An 18,652-nucleotide genomic window follows, 5' to 3' on the forward strand; every position below is an offset into this window, starting at 1 on the left:
CACAGACAGAGGAGCCTGGCAGGCTACAGTCCATGGGGTCACAAAAGAGTTGGACACGACTTAACTAAACAACATTTTAAACAATCCTGTCCAAAAGCAGTAAGTGAAGGTCTAGAGGTAGCTCTGGGAGATGTTTTAGTTGGGAGATTTTTTTTTTTTGGGGGGGGGGGGCAGGGATGGTAAATCTCAGCACCACCCAGCCCACAGCAGACACTTTATAGATATTATTTGAATTAGAATAAATTCAAAATAGTAATTTGAATAAAGAAAAGGGGCCGTTGCGTGATCTTGAGCACAGTGTTGTATTTTTTTTTTATTTCACAAACAACCATGTCATTTGTACAGGCACTGACTCACCTATCCTTTCGACAGCCCTCTAAGATTACAGGGGAGGAAACCAAGGCCCCAAGAGGTTAAGTAACTTGCCCCAAACCACACAACTAGAAAGCGGCCACAAGGGGATTCAAACCCACCATGCTGACTCTAGGTCCCACCCTAACTTTCAGGCCGTACTGCCTTTGTCTGAAAATATCTATTTCCAAGCCAGAGCCCAGAGCCCAGAAAAAGAGTCCATCCTCCAATCTTAGCTTTAAAGGGGCTTATTGCCAGTGATGCTGGGCCTTTTGCTTCAGTGGTGTGTGTTGGGGGCAAGGACGGGAGGTTGTGGTTGTACCTGCATGTGGTTTTTCCACTTAATGATTCAAGACAACCCAGGGAAAGGCACAAAGTTTACAAATCCTGAAGATTTTGCTTGACAGATTTCTTATATGTACACACCTGTGTAACTGCCTCCCAAAATACAGAATATTCAAAACACAGAATATTCCCAACCCCTTGAGACCCCACCCCACCTTCCATGTGCCTCTCCCAGTCAGTGGCTAGCCACCCACAAGCGGGACCACTCTTCTGACTTTTCACGCTGCAGATTAGCTTCGCCTTTTCTAAAATTTCACATAAATGGGATCATATGGCATGTATGTGTTCATATTCTGCTCTATATTCTACAAACAAAAACACATCACCAGCACATGGACAATGACGGCAGGAGAAAGGAGGGGGCTGTCGCTAACCATTCCTTTCTCCTTCGATAAGCACCAGGATTGTTTTTATTTTGGCTCTCTGACTGATGAAAGGGGAAACCCGGGAGGGCTGGACCCTGGAGTATGGAACTCCGTGAGTTAACGGTGGAAAGCTAGTGACCGTGGGGGCAAAGGAGCTGTCCCGCCTGAAAAGGTTACTGTGAGAGGGAGGAGGCTGCCGGTCACCTCTGGTTGTTCTGGATGCCCAGACGGGAGAAGGCGTTGTGGAGGCTTTAGAACGCTCCAATCTGGTTCCTCCAGCGCTGGGGGCGCCCAGGGTAGCCTCAGGCTCCTCCCTAGCATTGACCTTGTTCCAAAAGACCGGGAGTCCCCCAGAAGGCGTGTCTCCCTACCTGTGCACTGTTGGATGAAGTCCTGATATTCCGCTCCCTGCTCGCCGGGGACGATGGTGGAGCCGTCATATTTAAAAGTCACCCTTTGGATTGGGAGAAGAGAAAAACACACACATACACATACACATCAGCGTTGGTGCCTGAACGGTGCCGAGCTTCCACAGAACAATCTAAGAGATGCTCTGGCTAGCGAAAAGCCAGCGCTGGCTTTCCACGCTGTCCCGGGTTAAGGCTGCGGGGAGACCGCACGGGGATGACCCTTAATCCGTCCCGTCTGGAAGACGGCTCAGCGCACCAGGCCCCTCGCGAGCTCAGGCAGCGGGGCTCGAAGAGCAATGCAAAGTTCCTCACCAGATGACGGCCGAGCTGTCGTCGCGCACCAGGTTGTACGCCGTTCGGCAAGCCTCTTTGTCGATCTTGGTGGCCATCGCCGCGGGGCCGCAGTGGGGATGCTGTGCTCGCAGCGAAAGATGAGCGCGCTTGGGGCCAGCTGCAGGGATCGGAGCGGAGCGGGGAGGGGACGCGCGGAAGGCGGGCGGGCAAGCGGGCGGGCGGTTGGCGACAGCAGCGAGAGAAGGCGAGCTCCGAGCTCCGAGAGCAGCTGTGGCTCCGAATGCGCGAGGAGCGCAAGCTAGACCCAGGCCACGCAGTCCCGCCCCCCCTCGCCCATTGGCCTCCTAGGACGCATTAAGCCCCGCCCCCTATTTCTATTGGTCTTAGCGCGTATCGGGGGCGTGGCGTCTTTACTCACCAGCGGCCAATACCAGCCCGAGTGGGTTGCGCAACCCTGCGAAGGGGGCTGGAGAGGGGGGCTTTTTCGCCCTCCTCCCCTTCTCTCCTCCCCTCTTCTTCTCCCTCCCCCCCTTCTCCTTCCTCCTCCTCTTCTCTTCTCCCTCCCCCAACCCTTTCGTTGTTCTCCCACTCCCCTAACTCCTCCCCCATTTCCTCCTCCCCAAGCCCTGTTTCTCCTTTCCCTCTCTCTAGTCCCTCTCCCTCCTCCCTCCTTGAGTCTCCCTCCTCATTCACTACCTGCTCCTCACCTCACCTCCTCCCCTTGCTCTTCCCACTTCCCTAACCCCTTCTCCCTCCTGCCTCCCTATTCCCACCTCCCCTCCCTTCCCCCACCTCCTACCCCTAGTCCTCCTTATCCCCCCCAAACAACAACTCCGTTTACCTCCTTCCTATTCCTTGTCTTCAAGCTTTTGTCCCCTCTCTCTCTCTCACTTTGCATCCCCCCTCCTCCCTATCCCTTCCTCTACCTCCCTCCTCCCCACCAGGGCTCCCGGGCTGCAGAGCTCCACAGGGAAGCTCCACATGGGTGACTTACTGCATCAAACTGCCCCGCCCCAGTGTTGGGCTCCGTGGTTTCTAGGTAGGGAGAAATTGGAAAGAAGTAAGATTGTTAAATAGGAGGGGATAGAAAGTGGACTGCTTCTGAAACACTGGTGGGATCACTGTTTACTTTGTGTTCTGGTTATTTGCATTCACATCTTATCTCCCCCTTTGGGTTCCACTGAGGGCAGGAGCTGACTCATTCTGTCTTCTTCCTTCCCTCACTGACGCACTCATTCATTCCCTCCTGCAATAATTCCACAAAGACCAGTTACAGGGTTGAGGCAAGTAAAAAGGCTGGACCCCCCAAGACTCGGCTCTTGAATTGCATCCAGTGTTGCCTCTTTTTAACTGTGGGCCTTTGGACAAGCCTCAAAAACTCTCTGATTACTTTCCTCCAATGGGATAGTAATAGTACCGACAACATAAGAGTCGAACATAGCGACTAAACAACAACTACAACTGACATCATAGGTTTGCTTTATGATTAATGTTTAATTAAATTTGTAAACAAATATGTTAGACATTCAACAAAAGGTCATTGTTGTTGGTTATCAACTAAAATAAATCGTAAATAGAAACCCCAAAGGTCAGGGACAACGTTTAATTAATAATAAAATTAATTATCAATGGTAAACAAACAAAAATCAATCAAGCATTGAACAGACACATGGGGGGAGGTGAGTGGGAAAAGTAGGAGCTGGTATTGCTATAAATTAAAAGGCAAAAACAATTCCAGTTGGATACAGTTCAAAGCAGCTCCCTGATGAAGATAATGAGATAATTAGCTATTAGAAATCAAACCAAAGATGGATCCATACCTCACACTGCAGATAAGGGTAAATTCCAAAAGGATCGAAGATTTGCCTGTAAATAAAGGAAACCACAAAAGTGCCATAAGAACACATGGGAAGCTTCCTTTATAAGATTGGAATGGGAAACCAAACTAACCATGACTCAAAATCCAAAAGCCATAACAAAAGATAGATACATTCAGATATGTAAAAAGTCTTCTTCGAGGGGGAAGAAAAAGAAAACAAAACAAGGCAGTAGAGCAGTAGAAAGTATTTGCAACTCAAATCAGGAAAAATTTATCTCACTGACATGTAGAGAAACCAACCTAGAAAAAAGAGGGAATTCCCTGGCAGTCCAGCGGTTAGGACTCTATGCTTCCACTCCTGGGGAGGTGAGGAGGGTTGGGTTTGGGGAACTAAGATCTTGCAAGCCCTGTGGCACAGCCAGAGAGAAGGCAGAGAAAAGAAAAGTGAGCACAGGATATGACCAGACAGATCAGAAGGCTCTTAAACAATGAGAAGATGCTCAATCTCAAGCCCTAATAAGAGAAATGCAAATTGAAGCAAAACTGAGATAACTTAAAAAAAAAAAACTAACAGTTTAGCAAAGAGCAAAATTTGACAAGCATGCTTTGTTGATGAAGCCATGAAGACCCAGGCCATCTCATACAAGCTGGTGGGAGTGCAAGTGAGCACAACCAGGCATGGAAGCCACTTGTCAATATATAGCAAAGTTGGAAATCTCTGTGCTCTTGGCCAGTTTCCCCTAGAAACATCAACAGGACATAGGGCGCCCCGTGTGCCTTGGTCCTACACTCAGAGATTCTGATGTAGTTCATCTGAAGTATGACTTAAGGGGTGGGATTTTTTAAATCCCCTTTCATCATTTTCATGTGCAACTGTAGCTGATGGCTGCTGCTATAGACACAGTCAAGTAATCATTGAGTAATCATCATTCAAGTAATCACTGACTCAATGGATGAGTTTGAGCAAGCTCCAGGGAGTTGGACAAGGAAGCCTGGAGTGCTGCAGTCCATGGGGTCACAGAGTCAGACACGACTGAGCGACTGAACTGAACTGAATCACTGAGCTTTACTGTTAGTAGCAGAAGTCCCCCATTGATGGGGGGCTGGATGAAGAGATAATGATACAGGTGTGCCATGGAGAAATCTGAAGCTGGAAAAACAAAGAGTAGGGGGCTTCTCTCTATGCACTGTTACTGACAGATCTACAGTCTACATTAATGATAGAACATTAATGATAGAGAGTCTACATCATGACGGAACAAAGCAAAGTCCAGAACAGTATGCCCAAAACACCTTCTTGTGCGGCTACCTTTTTAAAGTCGGCGGAGGGAGTACAGAGATATTTGTGTTCGTTCATAAATACCTCTGGAAGAACACACAAAAGAAAAATAAAAAGAGTTGTACCTGAGATGGAGATGAGGAAGGAAGCCAGGTACAAAGGGAAGAGGAGAAGAGAGAGATTTTACCATATACCATTTTACCTCTACCTATTCTGTTCTGTTTTTGAGCATATGAATGCACTATATATTAAGAATGTTAAGCAACAACAACAAAGTGGTTTCTAGTCTGAATTTGATTCCAGAATTCAGGGACCCTGCCTGGGTGCCTTGACGGTTCCACCTTTAACTGTGTTTCTCCTATTCGTAGTTGCTGTCGCCCTCTACTGGACTGAAAGTGTAAACAAAACCTGATTTTGAGCATTGTGAGGTCAACATGCCCAGCTAAGGCAGAACAATAAACTGCGCACCAGTAATAAATGTGCTGTGTGAATATTTGTTTAAATCTGAGATCCACACAATATAAAAATCAATCTAATCAAACTCACGTTTCTTTAGAAAAAATCAAATCAAAATATTTGACATATATTATGTGCTATGATATACCTAGACAGTGTAATAAAAAGCAGAGACATCATTTTGCCAAACCATCACAAAGATCCATATAGTCAAAGCTATGGTATTTCCAGTAGTCATGTAAAAATGTGAGAGTTGGACCATAATGAAGGCTGAGTGCTGAAGAACTGATGCTTTCAAACTCTGGTGCTGGAGAAGACTCTTGAGAGTCCCTTGGACAGCAAGGAGATCAAACCAGTCAATCCTAAAGGAAATCAACCTTGAATATTCATTGGAAGGACTGATGCTGAAGCTGAAGCTCCAATGCTTTGGCCAGTTGATTCGAAGAGCTGACTCATTGGAAAAGACCCAGATGCTGGGAAAGATTGAGGGCAGCCAGAGAAGAGAGGACAGAAGATGAGATGGTTGGATGACATCACTGACTTAACGGACATGCATCCGAGCAAACTCTGGGAGATAGTGAAGGACAGGGGAGCTTGGCAGTCCAGTCTATGGGGTCACAAAGAGCTGGACACAACTTAAGGGCTGAACAACAACAACAAGGTGCTAGCTACCCTGTTAGGAATTGGGAGAGGGGCTTCCCTGGTGATCGGTAGCTCTGTACTTCCAGGGCAGGGGGCTTGGATTTGATCCCTGCTCAGGAAATAAAGGACTTCCCTGGTGGCTCAGACGGTAAAGCATCTGTCTACAGTGCAGGAGACCCAGGTTCGAGTCCTGGGTTGGGAAGATCCCCTGGAGAAGGAAATGGCAATCCACTCCAGTACTATTGCCTGGAAAATCCCATGGCCAGAGGAGCCTGGTAGGCTACAATCCATGGGGTTGCAAAGAGTCGGACACAACTGAGCGACTTCACTTCAGGGAAATAAAATCCCACTTGCCACATGGTGGGACCAAAAAAAAAAAATTGAGAGCAGGTATAAATTCATTCATTTGTTCATTCACTTATCTATCCATCCACTCATTCACTTATTCCTGGCACTGGGCCCATTGTGTGTCTAAAGGGATCACAAACACACTTGCCTGTAGGGGGCAGGCACGTAATGTGAATGAGCCAAGTACAGAGTCCAAGAACATTTTTTCCTGAAGGTCATTCTCCTCTGGGTGTCAGTTTCATCTTCAGAACTGCCCTTTAAAGAGAGCCGCTGGTTCTCAGATCTGTCCCAGTTGCTATGCAGGAATCTTGGCATGATGAGCCCAAGCCTTCCAGTTGTCTAAGAAGAGCAAAAAATCTGAATCTTTTTGTGAAATCTCATCTCTAGATTCTTAAACTTGAGCAGTAACAATGTTACATGTAAGAGCTGCCTGCATGCATATTTGAACTAGACAACATGCTCGGTGCCCTCATGGGAATCACCGTCTTGGAGGGAGATAAGCCACTTTGGCGTGGATGGTCTTCTTACTTGTTAACACGTGAGCGTTGGTCGCTCAGTCATGTCTGATTCTTTGTGACCCCACAGACTCTACCCACCAGGCTCCTCTATCCATGGGATTCTCCAGGCAGGAATACTGGAGTGGGTAGACATTCCCTTCTCTGAGGATCTTCCTGCCCCAGGGATGCAACCCAGTTCTCCTGTATGCATTGTCTGCATTACAGAGGGATTCTTTATCCTCTGAGCCACCAGGGAAGCCCAAATGAAAACTCAGTTCAAGTAGGCCTGGACAGTGGAGAGAAAGCAATGACTCTGTGCTGGGAAAGCCCAGAGTTAGTAGAATTCAGGCAAGTTTTAATAAAAATAAAAGACAGGTAACCAAATTTAAAAATATTGAAAGGGGACCTCCCTGGTGGCTCAGTGGTAGAGAATCCGCCTGCCAGTATAGGAGACACAGGTTCGATCCCTGATCCCAGAAGATTCCCACATGCCACAGAGAAACTAAGCCTGTGGGCCACATCTACTGAGCCCGTGCTCTGGAACCCGGGAGCTGAGACTGCTGAGCCCTTGTGCCCCGGAGCCTGTGCTCCGCAACAAGAGAAGCCACCGCAGGGAGAAGCTCACTCATCACAATTAGGGAAAAACTCACGCGGCAGTGAAGACCCAGCAGAGCCAAAAATAAACAAATAAAATTAGTTTTTAAGGTAATAAAAATACACAAAGGAAGGGAACTTCCCTGGTGATCCAGTGGCTAACACTCTGCACTCCAAAAGCAAGGGGTCCGGATTTGATCCCTGGTTGGGGAGTTGGATCCTACATGCCACAACTAAAGATCACATGCCACACGTGTCAACCCGGCCCCAATGCAGAAAAGTAAATAAATAAATAAATATTTTTATAAATGGGACAAGCTAGGACCCAGCCCTGTGATATTAGGCAGGGGAGAAGAAGGGGACAGCGAGTGGTGAGGGGCAATGAGACAGTTGCTGCTGCTGCTGGTAAGTCGCTTCAGTCATGTCCGACTCTGTGCGACCCCATGGACGGCAGCCCACCAGGCTCCCCCGTCCCTGGGATTCTCCAGGCAAGAACACTGGAGTGGGTTGCCATTTCCTTCTCCAATACATGAAAGTGAAAAGGGAAAGTGAAGTCTCTCAGTCATGTCCGACTCTCAGCGACCCCATGGACACAGCCCACCAGGCTCCTCCATCCATGGGATTTTCCAGGCAAGAGTACTGGAGTGGGGTGCCATTGCCTTCTCTGAATGAGACAGTAGACAAATAAAATTTTAAGTCTGTTAATGACCCAGAAAATGGACAATGGTCAGAGACCAGTGCAGGCAGGTTCCCCAGCAATTCACTGGTACTGCCTCTTTTGAGTGCCACCATTAAGCCAGATGGGCAACTTATATAATTTATATTGATATATTATTAATATAGCACCTATATACCCTATTCATGATATAGTAACTATATTATGCAGTATTAGGGATAGTAATCAGGGGGCTTCCCAGGTGGCTCCGTGGTAAAGAACCTGCCTGCCAACGCAGGAGACAAGAGAGACACAGGTTCCATCCCTGGGTCAGGAAGATCCCCTGGAGAAGGGTATGACAACCCATTCCAGTATTGTTGCCTGGAGAATCCCACGGACAGAGGAGCCTGGTGGGCTACCTTTGATGGGGTTGCAAAGAGTCGGACACGACTGAAGAGACTTAGCACTCATGCAGAGTGAGTAATAGCTTCCTATGGGTTGTGTTCTCCGTGCCGGCCAACATGCTAAGTGCTATACAACCATTTTCTCAAGTGATTCTCACATCAGCCCAAGAAGACAGTGTCACTGACAGCCGCAACATAAAGGAGGGAACTGAAGCGCTGAGAGGTGCCACCATCTCCCCAGGTCACACAGCAAGAACCTTGCAGAGACACTGTTAGAACCCTGGCGGCGTGACGTCAGGGGTCTGAGCCTCCCCGGGAAGAGGCAGAGTCTGGACACCGTGAAACTGACCCAGAGTAACTCAGCTATGTGTGCTCCATACTAGAAACACTGTGCTGACTTTTTAAGACCATCATTTTTGCATGCACTTTGTTTCTGTCATTGCAAATAATAACCTACAGAATTTTGAAGGTCAGTGTCCTGGATCCCACATTTTCCTTGGGGCTCTACATTAAAAGAAGGAAAGGAAGAAAGAAATCCCATCTCAGCTGTAATTAGAGATGGAAATAAAACATAAGCCTGAAATTTGCTGTTCTCAGCAAGGTGGTTGTCATTCTGAAGTAGGTGCCTTACATGGAATAGATATTTATAGAAAAAGGTATTTATAGAATCGGTGCTGAGCTCACTCATTGTCAAATCTCTGAAAAGAGGGCCCCTGAGCTTTTGGGAAGTGAAGGTGGTGAGCTATTGACAGAGGGACTGTAATACCTACCTCCTCCCAAATGGTCTTTCTCAGGAACTGTGAGTCACTCAGAGAGAACTCCGCTTGGACTCCAGCAATCCAGCAAGAAGACACTGGAAGGGCAACATGATCTAGGATTTTATCTACCAGTGAGTAAGGGCGGGGTGGGTCCAAGCCTCTGAGTGGGGCAGTGTGGTCTAATGGCTGAAGGTTCAGAAAATTTCTCTCCCAAACCCTGGCCCTGCCATTCCCTTCCTGAGCCTCAGTCTCCTCTTCCATGAAGTGAGGACCACATGTGGAAAATCATATCAAAGGCAATAAAAGTAACTACTTAAAAAAAAATTTTTTTTTTTAGTCGCACCCATGCAGCATGAGAATCTTACTTCCCTGACTAGGGATCAAACCCACGCCCCACGCCCCCTACATTGGGAGCAAAGAGTCTAAACCACTGGGCCACCAGGCAAGTCCCAAAAAGCAGCTGATATTTTAAGTGCCAGCCACCCTCCCCCTCCCCTTTCCAATCAGTATGAAATTTTAAATTGCCTTCCTAGAAGTAGCACACAATACTCCACCGGGAAACAGAAACTGTATATATAGATCTCATTCAGCGAGTGGAGGAGTATATAAGCAGGAAGAATTGAATGCAGGATATTGACTACAGCAGAGAGCAGAGAAGTCCAGCAGGTTGGTGAAGCACTCCAAGAAATCAGCCACAGCCGAGAGATGGGTGACAGCCCTGGGTCAGAGAAACAGGGTCGGGGGACACTAGAGTAGAGCTGAGATTACCCAAGGGATTCTGCAGCTCAGAGAAGGCATGGCTACTGGAGATCTGCTCCAGAGAGGGGTAGAAATACCCCTGCCGCTTCTTCCCTCCTGCCCTCCACTCTCTCACCAGGGTCTCCCACTATCAGACCCAGCAACCTGCAAGGGGGACCCCCTTCTCCCACTCCACCACCATCCCCCTAGCCCTTCAGGGTCAAGGAGGGTAGTTAGGAGGAGGCGGCGGGTAGTTAGGAGGAGGCGTTCTAATGTCCAGAACCAGGGAAGAAGACATGGTCGAGCTGGTCAGACCACGCCTTGAGAATTGTGTTCTGATGTGGGGATTGTGCTTAAAGGAGGACCCCAGCAGACACTGGGAGGGATAAGAAGCCACAGATGTGGTTATCCTGTAGGAGAGCGGTTTTGTGGAGGATAGGGGAACTGCCCCTTCACTTGGGAGGAAGTCCCTCTTACAGCAGATAATAGTGTTCTTTCAAAAAAAGAAAGAAAGAAAGACTTGGCTGCACTGGGTCTTTGTGGCTGCGCACAGGCTTTGTCTAGATGCAGCGAGCAGGGGATCCTCTCTTTGTCTAATTGCTGTGCATGGGCTTCTCACTGTGGTGACTTCTGCTGTGGCTCGCAGGCTCCAGAGGTCAGGCTCAGTAATTGCGGCACTTGGACTTAATTGCTCTGTGGCATGTGGGATCTTCCCAGATCAGGGATCAAACCCACAACCCTTGCATTGGCAAGCAGATTCTTGACCGCTGAAGCAGCAGGGAAGTCCTGAAGGTAGTCTTATATGACCCTCCTGGGAGCAGATCTAACCCAGTTACAGGAAGACAGAGTTGGAGTCAATATAAAGAAGCTCTTTCTCTTTCATAGACATTAACACAACGTTGTGAATCAACTATAGTTCAATTTTCATAATATATTGATTTAAAAAAAAAAAGGAGAAGAAGAAAACTCTTTTCTGATGGAAATGAATTTGGCTTTCCTGGGAGGTAGGGAGCTCCCCATCACAGCAAAGGATTTGTGAGAGTCATTTCTTGATCTAGTGACCGTTGCTATTTTGAACTAGCTTCTACTTTTGACATGACAAAGAAGTTCCAGTAACCCAGGGGATCCGGTATTGTCAGTTAAAATCTTAAGCTTGCTTTGTGAAAACCTGTGTTATTTCCCCTGGTGTGGTGTGATGTGTTTAGTCGTTCACAGGCTGTAAGTTTCTCACAGACAGGAACATGTATGTGGATCGGCCTGACTTTGAGCAAATATAATATGTGAGAATTTTGGTTCTTGGTTCCACTACAAACAAACAAACAGCTATCATTTAATTCCTTTAAACAATAATTTTCCCTAGGACATTTAAAATATAATTTCAGGGTCAAATAAAATTTTTCCCGAAGTGTTTATTTTATGCTGGCTAAGGGAAACTATTATCCAGAGAAGGTCTATAGAGAGGAATAAATTAATGTGAACAACATGCAAATAAAAAGCCACAATTTTCTGTGGTATTTGTTAAAATAAGCATCTTTTTGGCTTTTAGCACCCCGTAACAGCAGCCTGCCAGAGTAGGCAATGGCAACCCACTCCGGTACTCTTGCCTGGAAAATCCCTTGGGCAGAGGAGCCTGGTAGGCTGCAGTCCGTGGGGTCCCGAAAAGTCAGACACGACTGAGCAACTTCACTTTCACTTTTCACTTTCATGCATTGGAGAAGGAAATGGCCACCCACTCCAGTGTTCTTGCCTGGAGAATCCCAGGGATGGGGAAGCCTGGTGGGCTGCCATCTATGGGGTTGCACAGAGTCGGACACGACTGACGAGACTTAGCAGCAGCAGCAGCAACAAGTGCATGTATACGTTCTTTGAGCACAGGCTGGCTGAAATACACTAGTGTATTTTTTTTTAATTGAAGTATAGTTGATTTACAATATTGTGTTAGTTTCAGATGTATAGCAAAGTACTTCAGTTATTTTGTATCTACTCTTTTGCAGATTCTTTTCCATTGTAGATTATTATAAGATATTGAATATAGTTACCTGTACCAGATAGTAGGTTCTTGTTTACCTGTTTTATATAGTAGTGCATATCTGTAATCCTAAATCCCTAATTTATCCCTCCTCCCCCTTTGGTAATTATACATTTGCTATGCCTGAGTTTGTTTTGTAATAAGCTCACTTGTATTATTTTTTAGATTAGAGATCAGTGATATTACATGGTATTTGTCTTTCTCTGACTTAGTTCACTTAGTGTGATAATCTCTAGGTCCATCCATGTTGCTGCAAATGGCGTTACTTCATTCTTGTTTATAGCCGTGTATCTTTCCTCTTGCATGGACCTTCTATACCCTTCTAGTATGATTTCTTGTTTCCCATTCTTTATGGTGGTTAGAGAACCTAAAGAATCTTTCAAAACCATCAATGTGCAGAATGAAGCCCTTTACCTGGAGTTCACAGTCCCTTCCACCTTCTCTTCCCTGGTTTCTACAGTTCATTTGATGTCAATTTCCTTAATCAGTGGCTTCAAGTTTTCCCAAGTTTCATTTCCGTTTTCATAGAGACAATATTCTTTTTACCCTCATGTTTCCATGATTTCTGTAACATTTAATGGAATCAATAATTGATGATAATAAACAAAATTGCCATACACAAGTTTGGGAGCAAACACACTGACTCTGCCTAAGGGTAGAGGAGAAAGGTGAGAAAGAAGTATGTGGGTGGAGAGTTCAGTGTGCACGTGTGTTTCACAGAAGAAATAGGACAAGTTCATTAACCTAGTGAGTCAGTTAAATGAAAGCTAGTTAAGAGAGTGTCTTTAAAAAATAACTATAAAAATTAAACCTTTGAAACTCAAGTAAAGCTTTGAAAAAAATTAAAAGCTTTGAAACTCAAGTAAAGCTTTGAAAAAAATTAAAAGCTTTGAAACTCAAAGTGCCTTTTGTGTGTGTGTGTATTAGCTGATATTACTTGGTCATCCACCATGTGCTCTTTCATTCAATAAATATTCCTTCTGTGATCTCACAATACTAGACATATTGCTGGCTACAGGCTGATTGGTAGGGTCACTCTATTATGCCCATTTTGTTGGTGGGGAGACTGAGGCTCAGCCAGCTGCCATTGCCACACACACTTAAGGACAAGTGCCAGGTCTTTTGGTTGTACATCCTCATGTACTTCCTACCATGTAAGGTGGAGGGTTCAGGTTTCTCTTCCCCTTAAACCAGAAGTTCAGGTTCTCCATGTTGACAGCATGAGGGAGAAAGCAGATTATTCTATAAGCCATTTTGGAAAACTGACAGATAAATAGATTGAAAGGCAAATTTTCCCAGTGTTTGGAGTCAGAGTGCTGACAGCAAGCAGAAGGGACATTAGATGGATTCTGAAGAGAATTTATTTTTTGAAATAAGTGTGTATGTATATATCTATGTACTTATTTACTTGTTAGGGCTTCCCGGGTGTCTCAGCTGTAAAGAATCTGCCTGCAATGCAGGAGACAGAGGAGTTGCAGGTTCAGTCCCTGAGTGGGGAAGAGCCCCTGGAGGAGGAAATGGCAACCCACTCCAGTATTCTCGCCTGAAAAATCCCATGGTCAGGGAAGCCTGGTGGGCTACAGTCCACGCAATCGCAAAGAGTCGGACATGACTGAGCATGAGAATACATTTATTTATTTGGCTGCACTGGGTCTTAGGAGGGACACTCAGGGTCTTCAGTCTTCATTGCAGCATGCAGGGTCCCTTTTTAAATTAATTAATTTTAGTTTTGGTTGCACAAGGTCTTCATTGCAGCACGCGGGCTTCAGTCGCGGTGAGCAGGGGGCTATTCTGTAGTTGCAGCGCATGAGCTTCTCATTTTAATGGCTTCTCTTCTTGTGGAGCACAGACTTTCGGGTGTGTGGGCTTCAGTAGCTTAAGCACAGGGGCTCAGGAGTTGTGGCTTCATACTGTATGTAGGATCCGTTAGTTGCGCCTGTGGGATCTAGTTCCCTAACCGGGGATCTAACCCGGGGCACCTGCATTGGGAGTGCAGAGTCCTAGCCACTGTACCAGCAGGGAAGTCCCTGAAAAGAATCTAGGGACTATAGGGAGCTCCCCACCTCTCTCCTCCTGCCCTCCAGTCTCCATCTGGTGCCTCCCCCTGGTTGAACCCAATAGGAAATCACAGGGGAGGGAGCCCAGGTGATGCTTTCCGTCAGGGTCAGACTTCTAGGACACAGAGAAAGTGAAGAATGAATCTGAGCACAAGCAGATGGGTAACAACCAGAGCCCACCCCACTTGCCAATTGGCATCACTGATATAATTCTTTTTTCCTTTATGGTGTTAAGAATTCTCTGAGACTGATTCAGAAGAAAGGGGCAGGGGAAGGACATTCCAGCCAGGGCCGTATTGGTACCAGCTCACCAAGGGGGTCAGAGGGAGAGGGTAGGGGCAAGGTCCTACAGTAGACACAGGGAACTGTATTCAATATTCTGTGATAAGCCATAATGGAAAAGAATGTACATACACATATAACTGAACTACTGCACTGTACAGCAGAAATTAATAGAACATTGTAAGTCAACTATACTTCAATAAAATAATACATACATATATACACAAGTAAAGCTACTTCAACCACCCTAGCCAGGCACCCAGCTCACTGCCAAAGGGTTTCTGTTTTCATAGAGTCCAGCTTCCCCTCCATGGACCCCTGCAAGCACCCCATGTCCAGCCAACCTGAATTCCTCCTCCACTGTCCACTGCTTCACTCCTCCGGGTCTTTGCACCGGCTGCTTCCTCTGCCTGGGACCCCCTTCACCACTCTCATCTGCCTAGAATCTCCCACTTACCCTTTCAAACACAGCTCGGGGGTCACTGCCCCACAGTTTTGTCATGCACAGAAAAGCTTTATCTCAGGGGTGCCAGGGAAGTTTAGCATTTGAAAAAAAAAAATTGTTCATTCCTGGAATTAACCATGCCAACAGAGCAAAAAAAGAGGGAAAAAAAAAGTCTCTGGGGATCTGAAGATGTATGTGTGAATGAAAATATCAGTGAGCCAGTATCACACACAGGTCATCATGCTAAGCCCTCTCCATGGAAGGGGAGGCAGGTAGACTCTACTGTAAACCTCATTTCTCAGAGGAGGAAAACAAGGTACAGAGGCTGAGTAATTTGCCCAAGGTCACACAGCTGGCAAGTGGTAGAAGCAAGGGCTGAACTCTGGTATCTTCACACCACGTGTTGCAACCACGTGGCATACTGAATGAATGACTGAATGAGTGCAACCACCAGAACCAGAATGATGGTCGATCCAGAGAGAGGACAGCCTTGCTGAGTCAGGGTGGGCTGTCCAGGTCAGTCCCTGCAGTGGGGGAGAACAAGGCAGGGACAGGCAGTTCAAAGATGGAGAAGGATGACACCCCTTCCCATGGAGCAGCCCCTTCCCTGGGGACCTAGTGTTCCTCCTCCGTTGGGTCCCGACGACTGGGGGCCAGCCTCCACCCTCCCCTTATCTCACTATATTACAACTGCGAGTTCATGTCTCTCTCTCCCACTTCGGATGCCAGGCCCGGTTTCACTCAAACGTTTCTGGCCAGGACTATTTGGCCACCTAGGGACAATCCACTTTTCTTGAATAAAGGAGACAAACGATATTCAAGACTGCAGGAGCCCTGGTGAGAACACAGCCAGACCCTCCTCAAGAAGCATTGGAGCAAGAAGCCAGTTGCTGGCAGGAAGTCAAAGCAGGACCAGCTGCTTGGCTGACAAGGTATCAACCAGGCACTTGCTCTTTTCCCAAAGAAGGGTCAGGCTTGGGCCTGAAGTCTGAGCTTGAACTCTATAGACAGGAACTAAGCGGGCCTGCAGCTCATGGGGGAGCTTGGAAGAGGTGTTGAAAAGGATGTGTCTGAGAATGCTGCTCCAGGCTGTTCCTAGAATCCCATCAGTATCTCTGGGCCAGTGGGAAAGTGCTGTGATCAGTTAGCAATATCTGCCATGTGTACTCTACCAGATGTAGAGGTATGCGTGCTATCTGTTACCATCAGGTGGCAGGGGTGTGGGAGAAGGGGCTGGGCAGATTAGTAGTCATAACAGAATGAACATTTCTCAAGAACTTGGAATGTGTCCTGTTAAATGCTTTGCCTGTTCTATTTTATTTAATCCTCAAGATAACTCTTAGAGATAGGGACTCTGGTCCCACCCCTATGGCAGCTCTATAAGAGTCACAATTTTACCTACTTATATACTTTTTCATATTTATTTATTTATTTGGCTTCGCTAGGTCTTCGTTGTGGCACATGTTCTTTAGTTGGGGCATAGAAACACTTAGTTGTGGCATGTAGGGTCTAGTTCCCTGACCAGGGATGGAACTCAGGCCTCCTACATTGGGAGCGTGGAGTCTTGGTCACTGGGCCACCAGGCAAGTCCCACCATTTTATTTATCTGTGTTCATTTTGGAGATGAGGAAACTGAGGCCCAGAGAGACAAGTAACTTCCTCAAAGTCATGCAGTTAATAAGAGCTCCTCTAGGGCAGCATCTCTGGAATGTTCTGAGAAATGGCATTGTTCTATAATCTGTGCTATGCACTAGCTACAGGTGACTAGTCAGGATGCGACATGGAGGTAAGGCAACTGAGAAAGTGAATTTTAAATTTCGTGTAATTCTAACTAATTGAAATAGAAATGGCCCAGCACAGCTCTAGAGCTTGAGAGCTCAACACCTTAGTCCGATACCAAATACCAGGTCCAGGTTTTCCAAGTCAAATGAAAACACTGAGAGTTTTTTCAGTTATAATTCCATCAGGAAGGGCAGGGGGGTGTAGCAGTGAATGAATCACGAGTAATTGTACTACTTATGTGGTTCTCCTGGCCACACAGTTCTGCGAAGGCTTTTATCCACACGCTGGGTTTCACACGAGAGGCTTGAAGATTCCAGGGGAGACATGGCTTGTCAGGGTTACCTGCTGACCTTGGACCACAGCCAGCTGTGCAAGCCTGAAATGCCAAGCATTTCATTTTCACAGCTGGCAAACAGGGAACCAGGGCACACAGAGTCAAGCTGTGGGCAAGGCCAGCTTCCTTAGAAACCTCAGCAGTAAGTGACCAGCAGTTCTGACCTGACAGGTCCCAAGTCAGCATCAGCTCCAGGAGAAGCCGAGACACGCAGGAAGCTTCGGGTACATTTAGTGCCTCATATCTGCCTCCCCTCCCCTCTTCTCTCTAACCTTCTTAGGGGCTGGCTTCTTCCTTTCCCTCTAGTCATGAAACAACATGATCTTGAGAAAGCGCCTGAAGCTGATGAATGAATGCTGAGGTGTCAATGACTCAGAATCCATTTTCAAATGATTTCTATTTTAACAGGAAACAAAGTCTTCAGCTAAGGAAGAGTTTTCTAACTGGTAGACAGGCATCATCAACAAAAGTTCAAATTTATGGAGCTTTGTGCATGGGGTTTTATGCTTCCCTGTGGCTCAGATGGTAAAGAATCTGCCTGCAATGCAGAAGAACCGGGTTTGATCCCTGGGTTGGGAAAATCCCCTGGAGAAGGAAATGGCAATCCACTCTAGTATTCTTGCCTGGAAAATCCTGTGGACAGATGAGCCTAACCGTTTACAGTCCATGGGTCGCAAAGAGTCAGACACAACTGAGCGACTAACATGCACGGGGCACTGGAGGAAGTGTCAGCATGTATTAATTCATTTATTATTCATTCATTCATTATATCATTCATTCATCATGTATTAATTTGTCAACACCACAAAAGGAACAAAGGCTATCCCATTTGGAGGTGGGAAATGGAGGCACATGGTGCAGCTGGTCCAGTTGGCACCAAGCCAGGGCCCAAATCCAGGCACAGCTGGGGAGGCAAGTTTTGTGGAGAAGGAAGCAGAAAGCAGAAATGCCAACTGAGGGAAAGAAAGTCTTTTCTCTTTTAATCTGAGATTAGGGACGACCAAGGCCTGGGCAGCAAACCTCTGTGGCTTCACCCATTTACTGGTCTATTGCTTCTTACCCTCCAATCTAAACAGTTACAAATTTACTGGAGGGACAGAGCCAAGAACTCCACTTGCAGACGTGATCCAGGGTGGCTCACTTATGCTGGGCTGCAATTTTTCTAGATTACTCAGCCTTTGGGAGGAAAGCTGGGCCAAGGACAAACCTCTGGTGAGAAGAGTGTTTAGAGAGCCGCCTCCCTCCTCCTTCCCTCCTCCTCCAAGAGACTCAGGGACCTGAAGGCTCCCTGGGGAGCTAGGGCTGCAGCTGCAAGGAGCAGTTCTCCTAGGCCTCACCCCATTCCCAACACCACCTCCCTCCCTATCCCTCCCACCCGCCCCCCACCCCAGGCCCAGCTGTTCTTGGGACAGGGCTGGCAGTTCACTGACACCTCTCCAAAGGGCCTGCACCACACAGAATCACATGCATGCATCTGTGAAGAACACAGGCATGCAAAAAACACAGGGCTGCTCTACACTTAGGTACTGACAGCTGTTCTCCTCGACTGGGTAATGTTTTCCCTTTTGTGCTTGTCCCTTTTGATACTGAGTACTTCCTTAGTTTTTATTTATTTTTTAAATTTTGTTTGTGCTCTGCGGCCTGTGGGATCTTAGCTCACCAACCAAGAATCAAACCTGCTCCATGGCAATGAAAGTGCCGTGTCCTAACCACTGGACCGCTGGGGAAATCCCAAATCCACCCTTTCTAACTGTACAATTCAGTGGTT

General features: G+C 46.8%; 1 protein-coding gene and 1 non-coding gene across 5 annotated transcripts in view; both read right to left on the bottom strand.

Moving 5' to 3' along the window:
- COTL1 (coactosin like F-actin binding protein 1) overlaps positions 1 to 18,652 on the bottom strand; it is a 64,162-nt gene that overhangs the window by 42,245 nt on the left and 3,265 nt on the right. For 3 of the 4 annotated variants that reach the window (XM_069549657.1, XM_069549658.1, XM_069549656.1), the window contains 4 exons: positions 3,586 to 3,631; positions 2,760 to 2,800; positions 1,784 to 2,231; positions 1,433 to 1,515 (listed from right to left, as the gene is read on the bottom strand). In XM_069549657.1, coding sequence (XP_069405758.1) covers positions 1,433 to 1,515; positions 1,784 to 1,860 — 160 coding nt within the window. In that variant the 5' untranslated portion in view covers positions 1,861 to 2,231; positions 2,760 to 2,800; positions 3,586 to 3,631. Of the gene's footprint in view, positions 1 to 1,432; positions 1,516 to 1,783; positions 2,232 to 2,759; positions 2,886 to 3,585; positions 3,632 to 18,652 lie in introns of those variants that run through there. The other variant, XM_069549655.1, reaches the window with a different exon arrangement.
- TRNAG-CCC (transfer RNA glycine (anticodon CCC)) lies at positions 13,934 to 14,006 on the bottom strand. The gene has a single exon. It is a non-coding gene; the product is annotated as a tRNA-Gly (tRNA).

Source organism: Ovis canadensis, chromosome 14 (genome assembly GCF_042477335.2).
Source record: "Ovis canadensis isolate MfBH-ARS-UI-01 breed Bighorn chromosome 14, ARS-UI_OviCan_v2, whole genome shotgun sequence".
Taxonomy (NCBI): domain Eukaryota; kingdom Metazoa; phylum Chordata; class Mammalia; order Artiodactyla; family Bovidae; genus Ovis; species Ovis canadensis.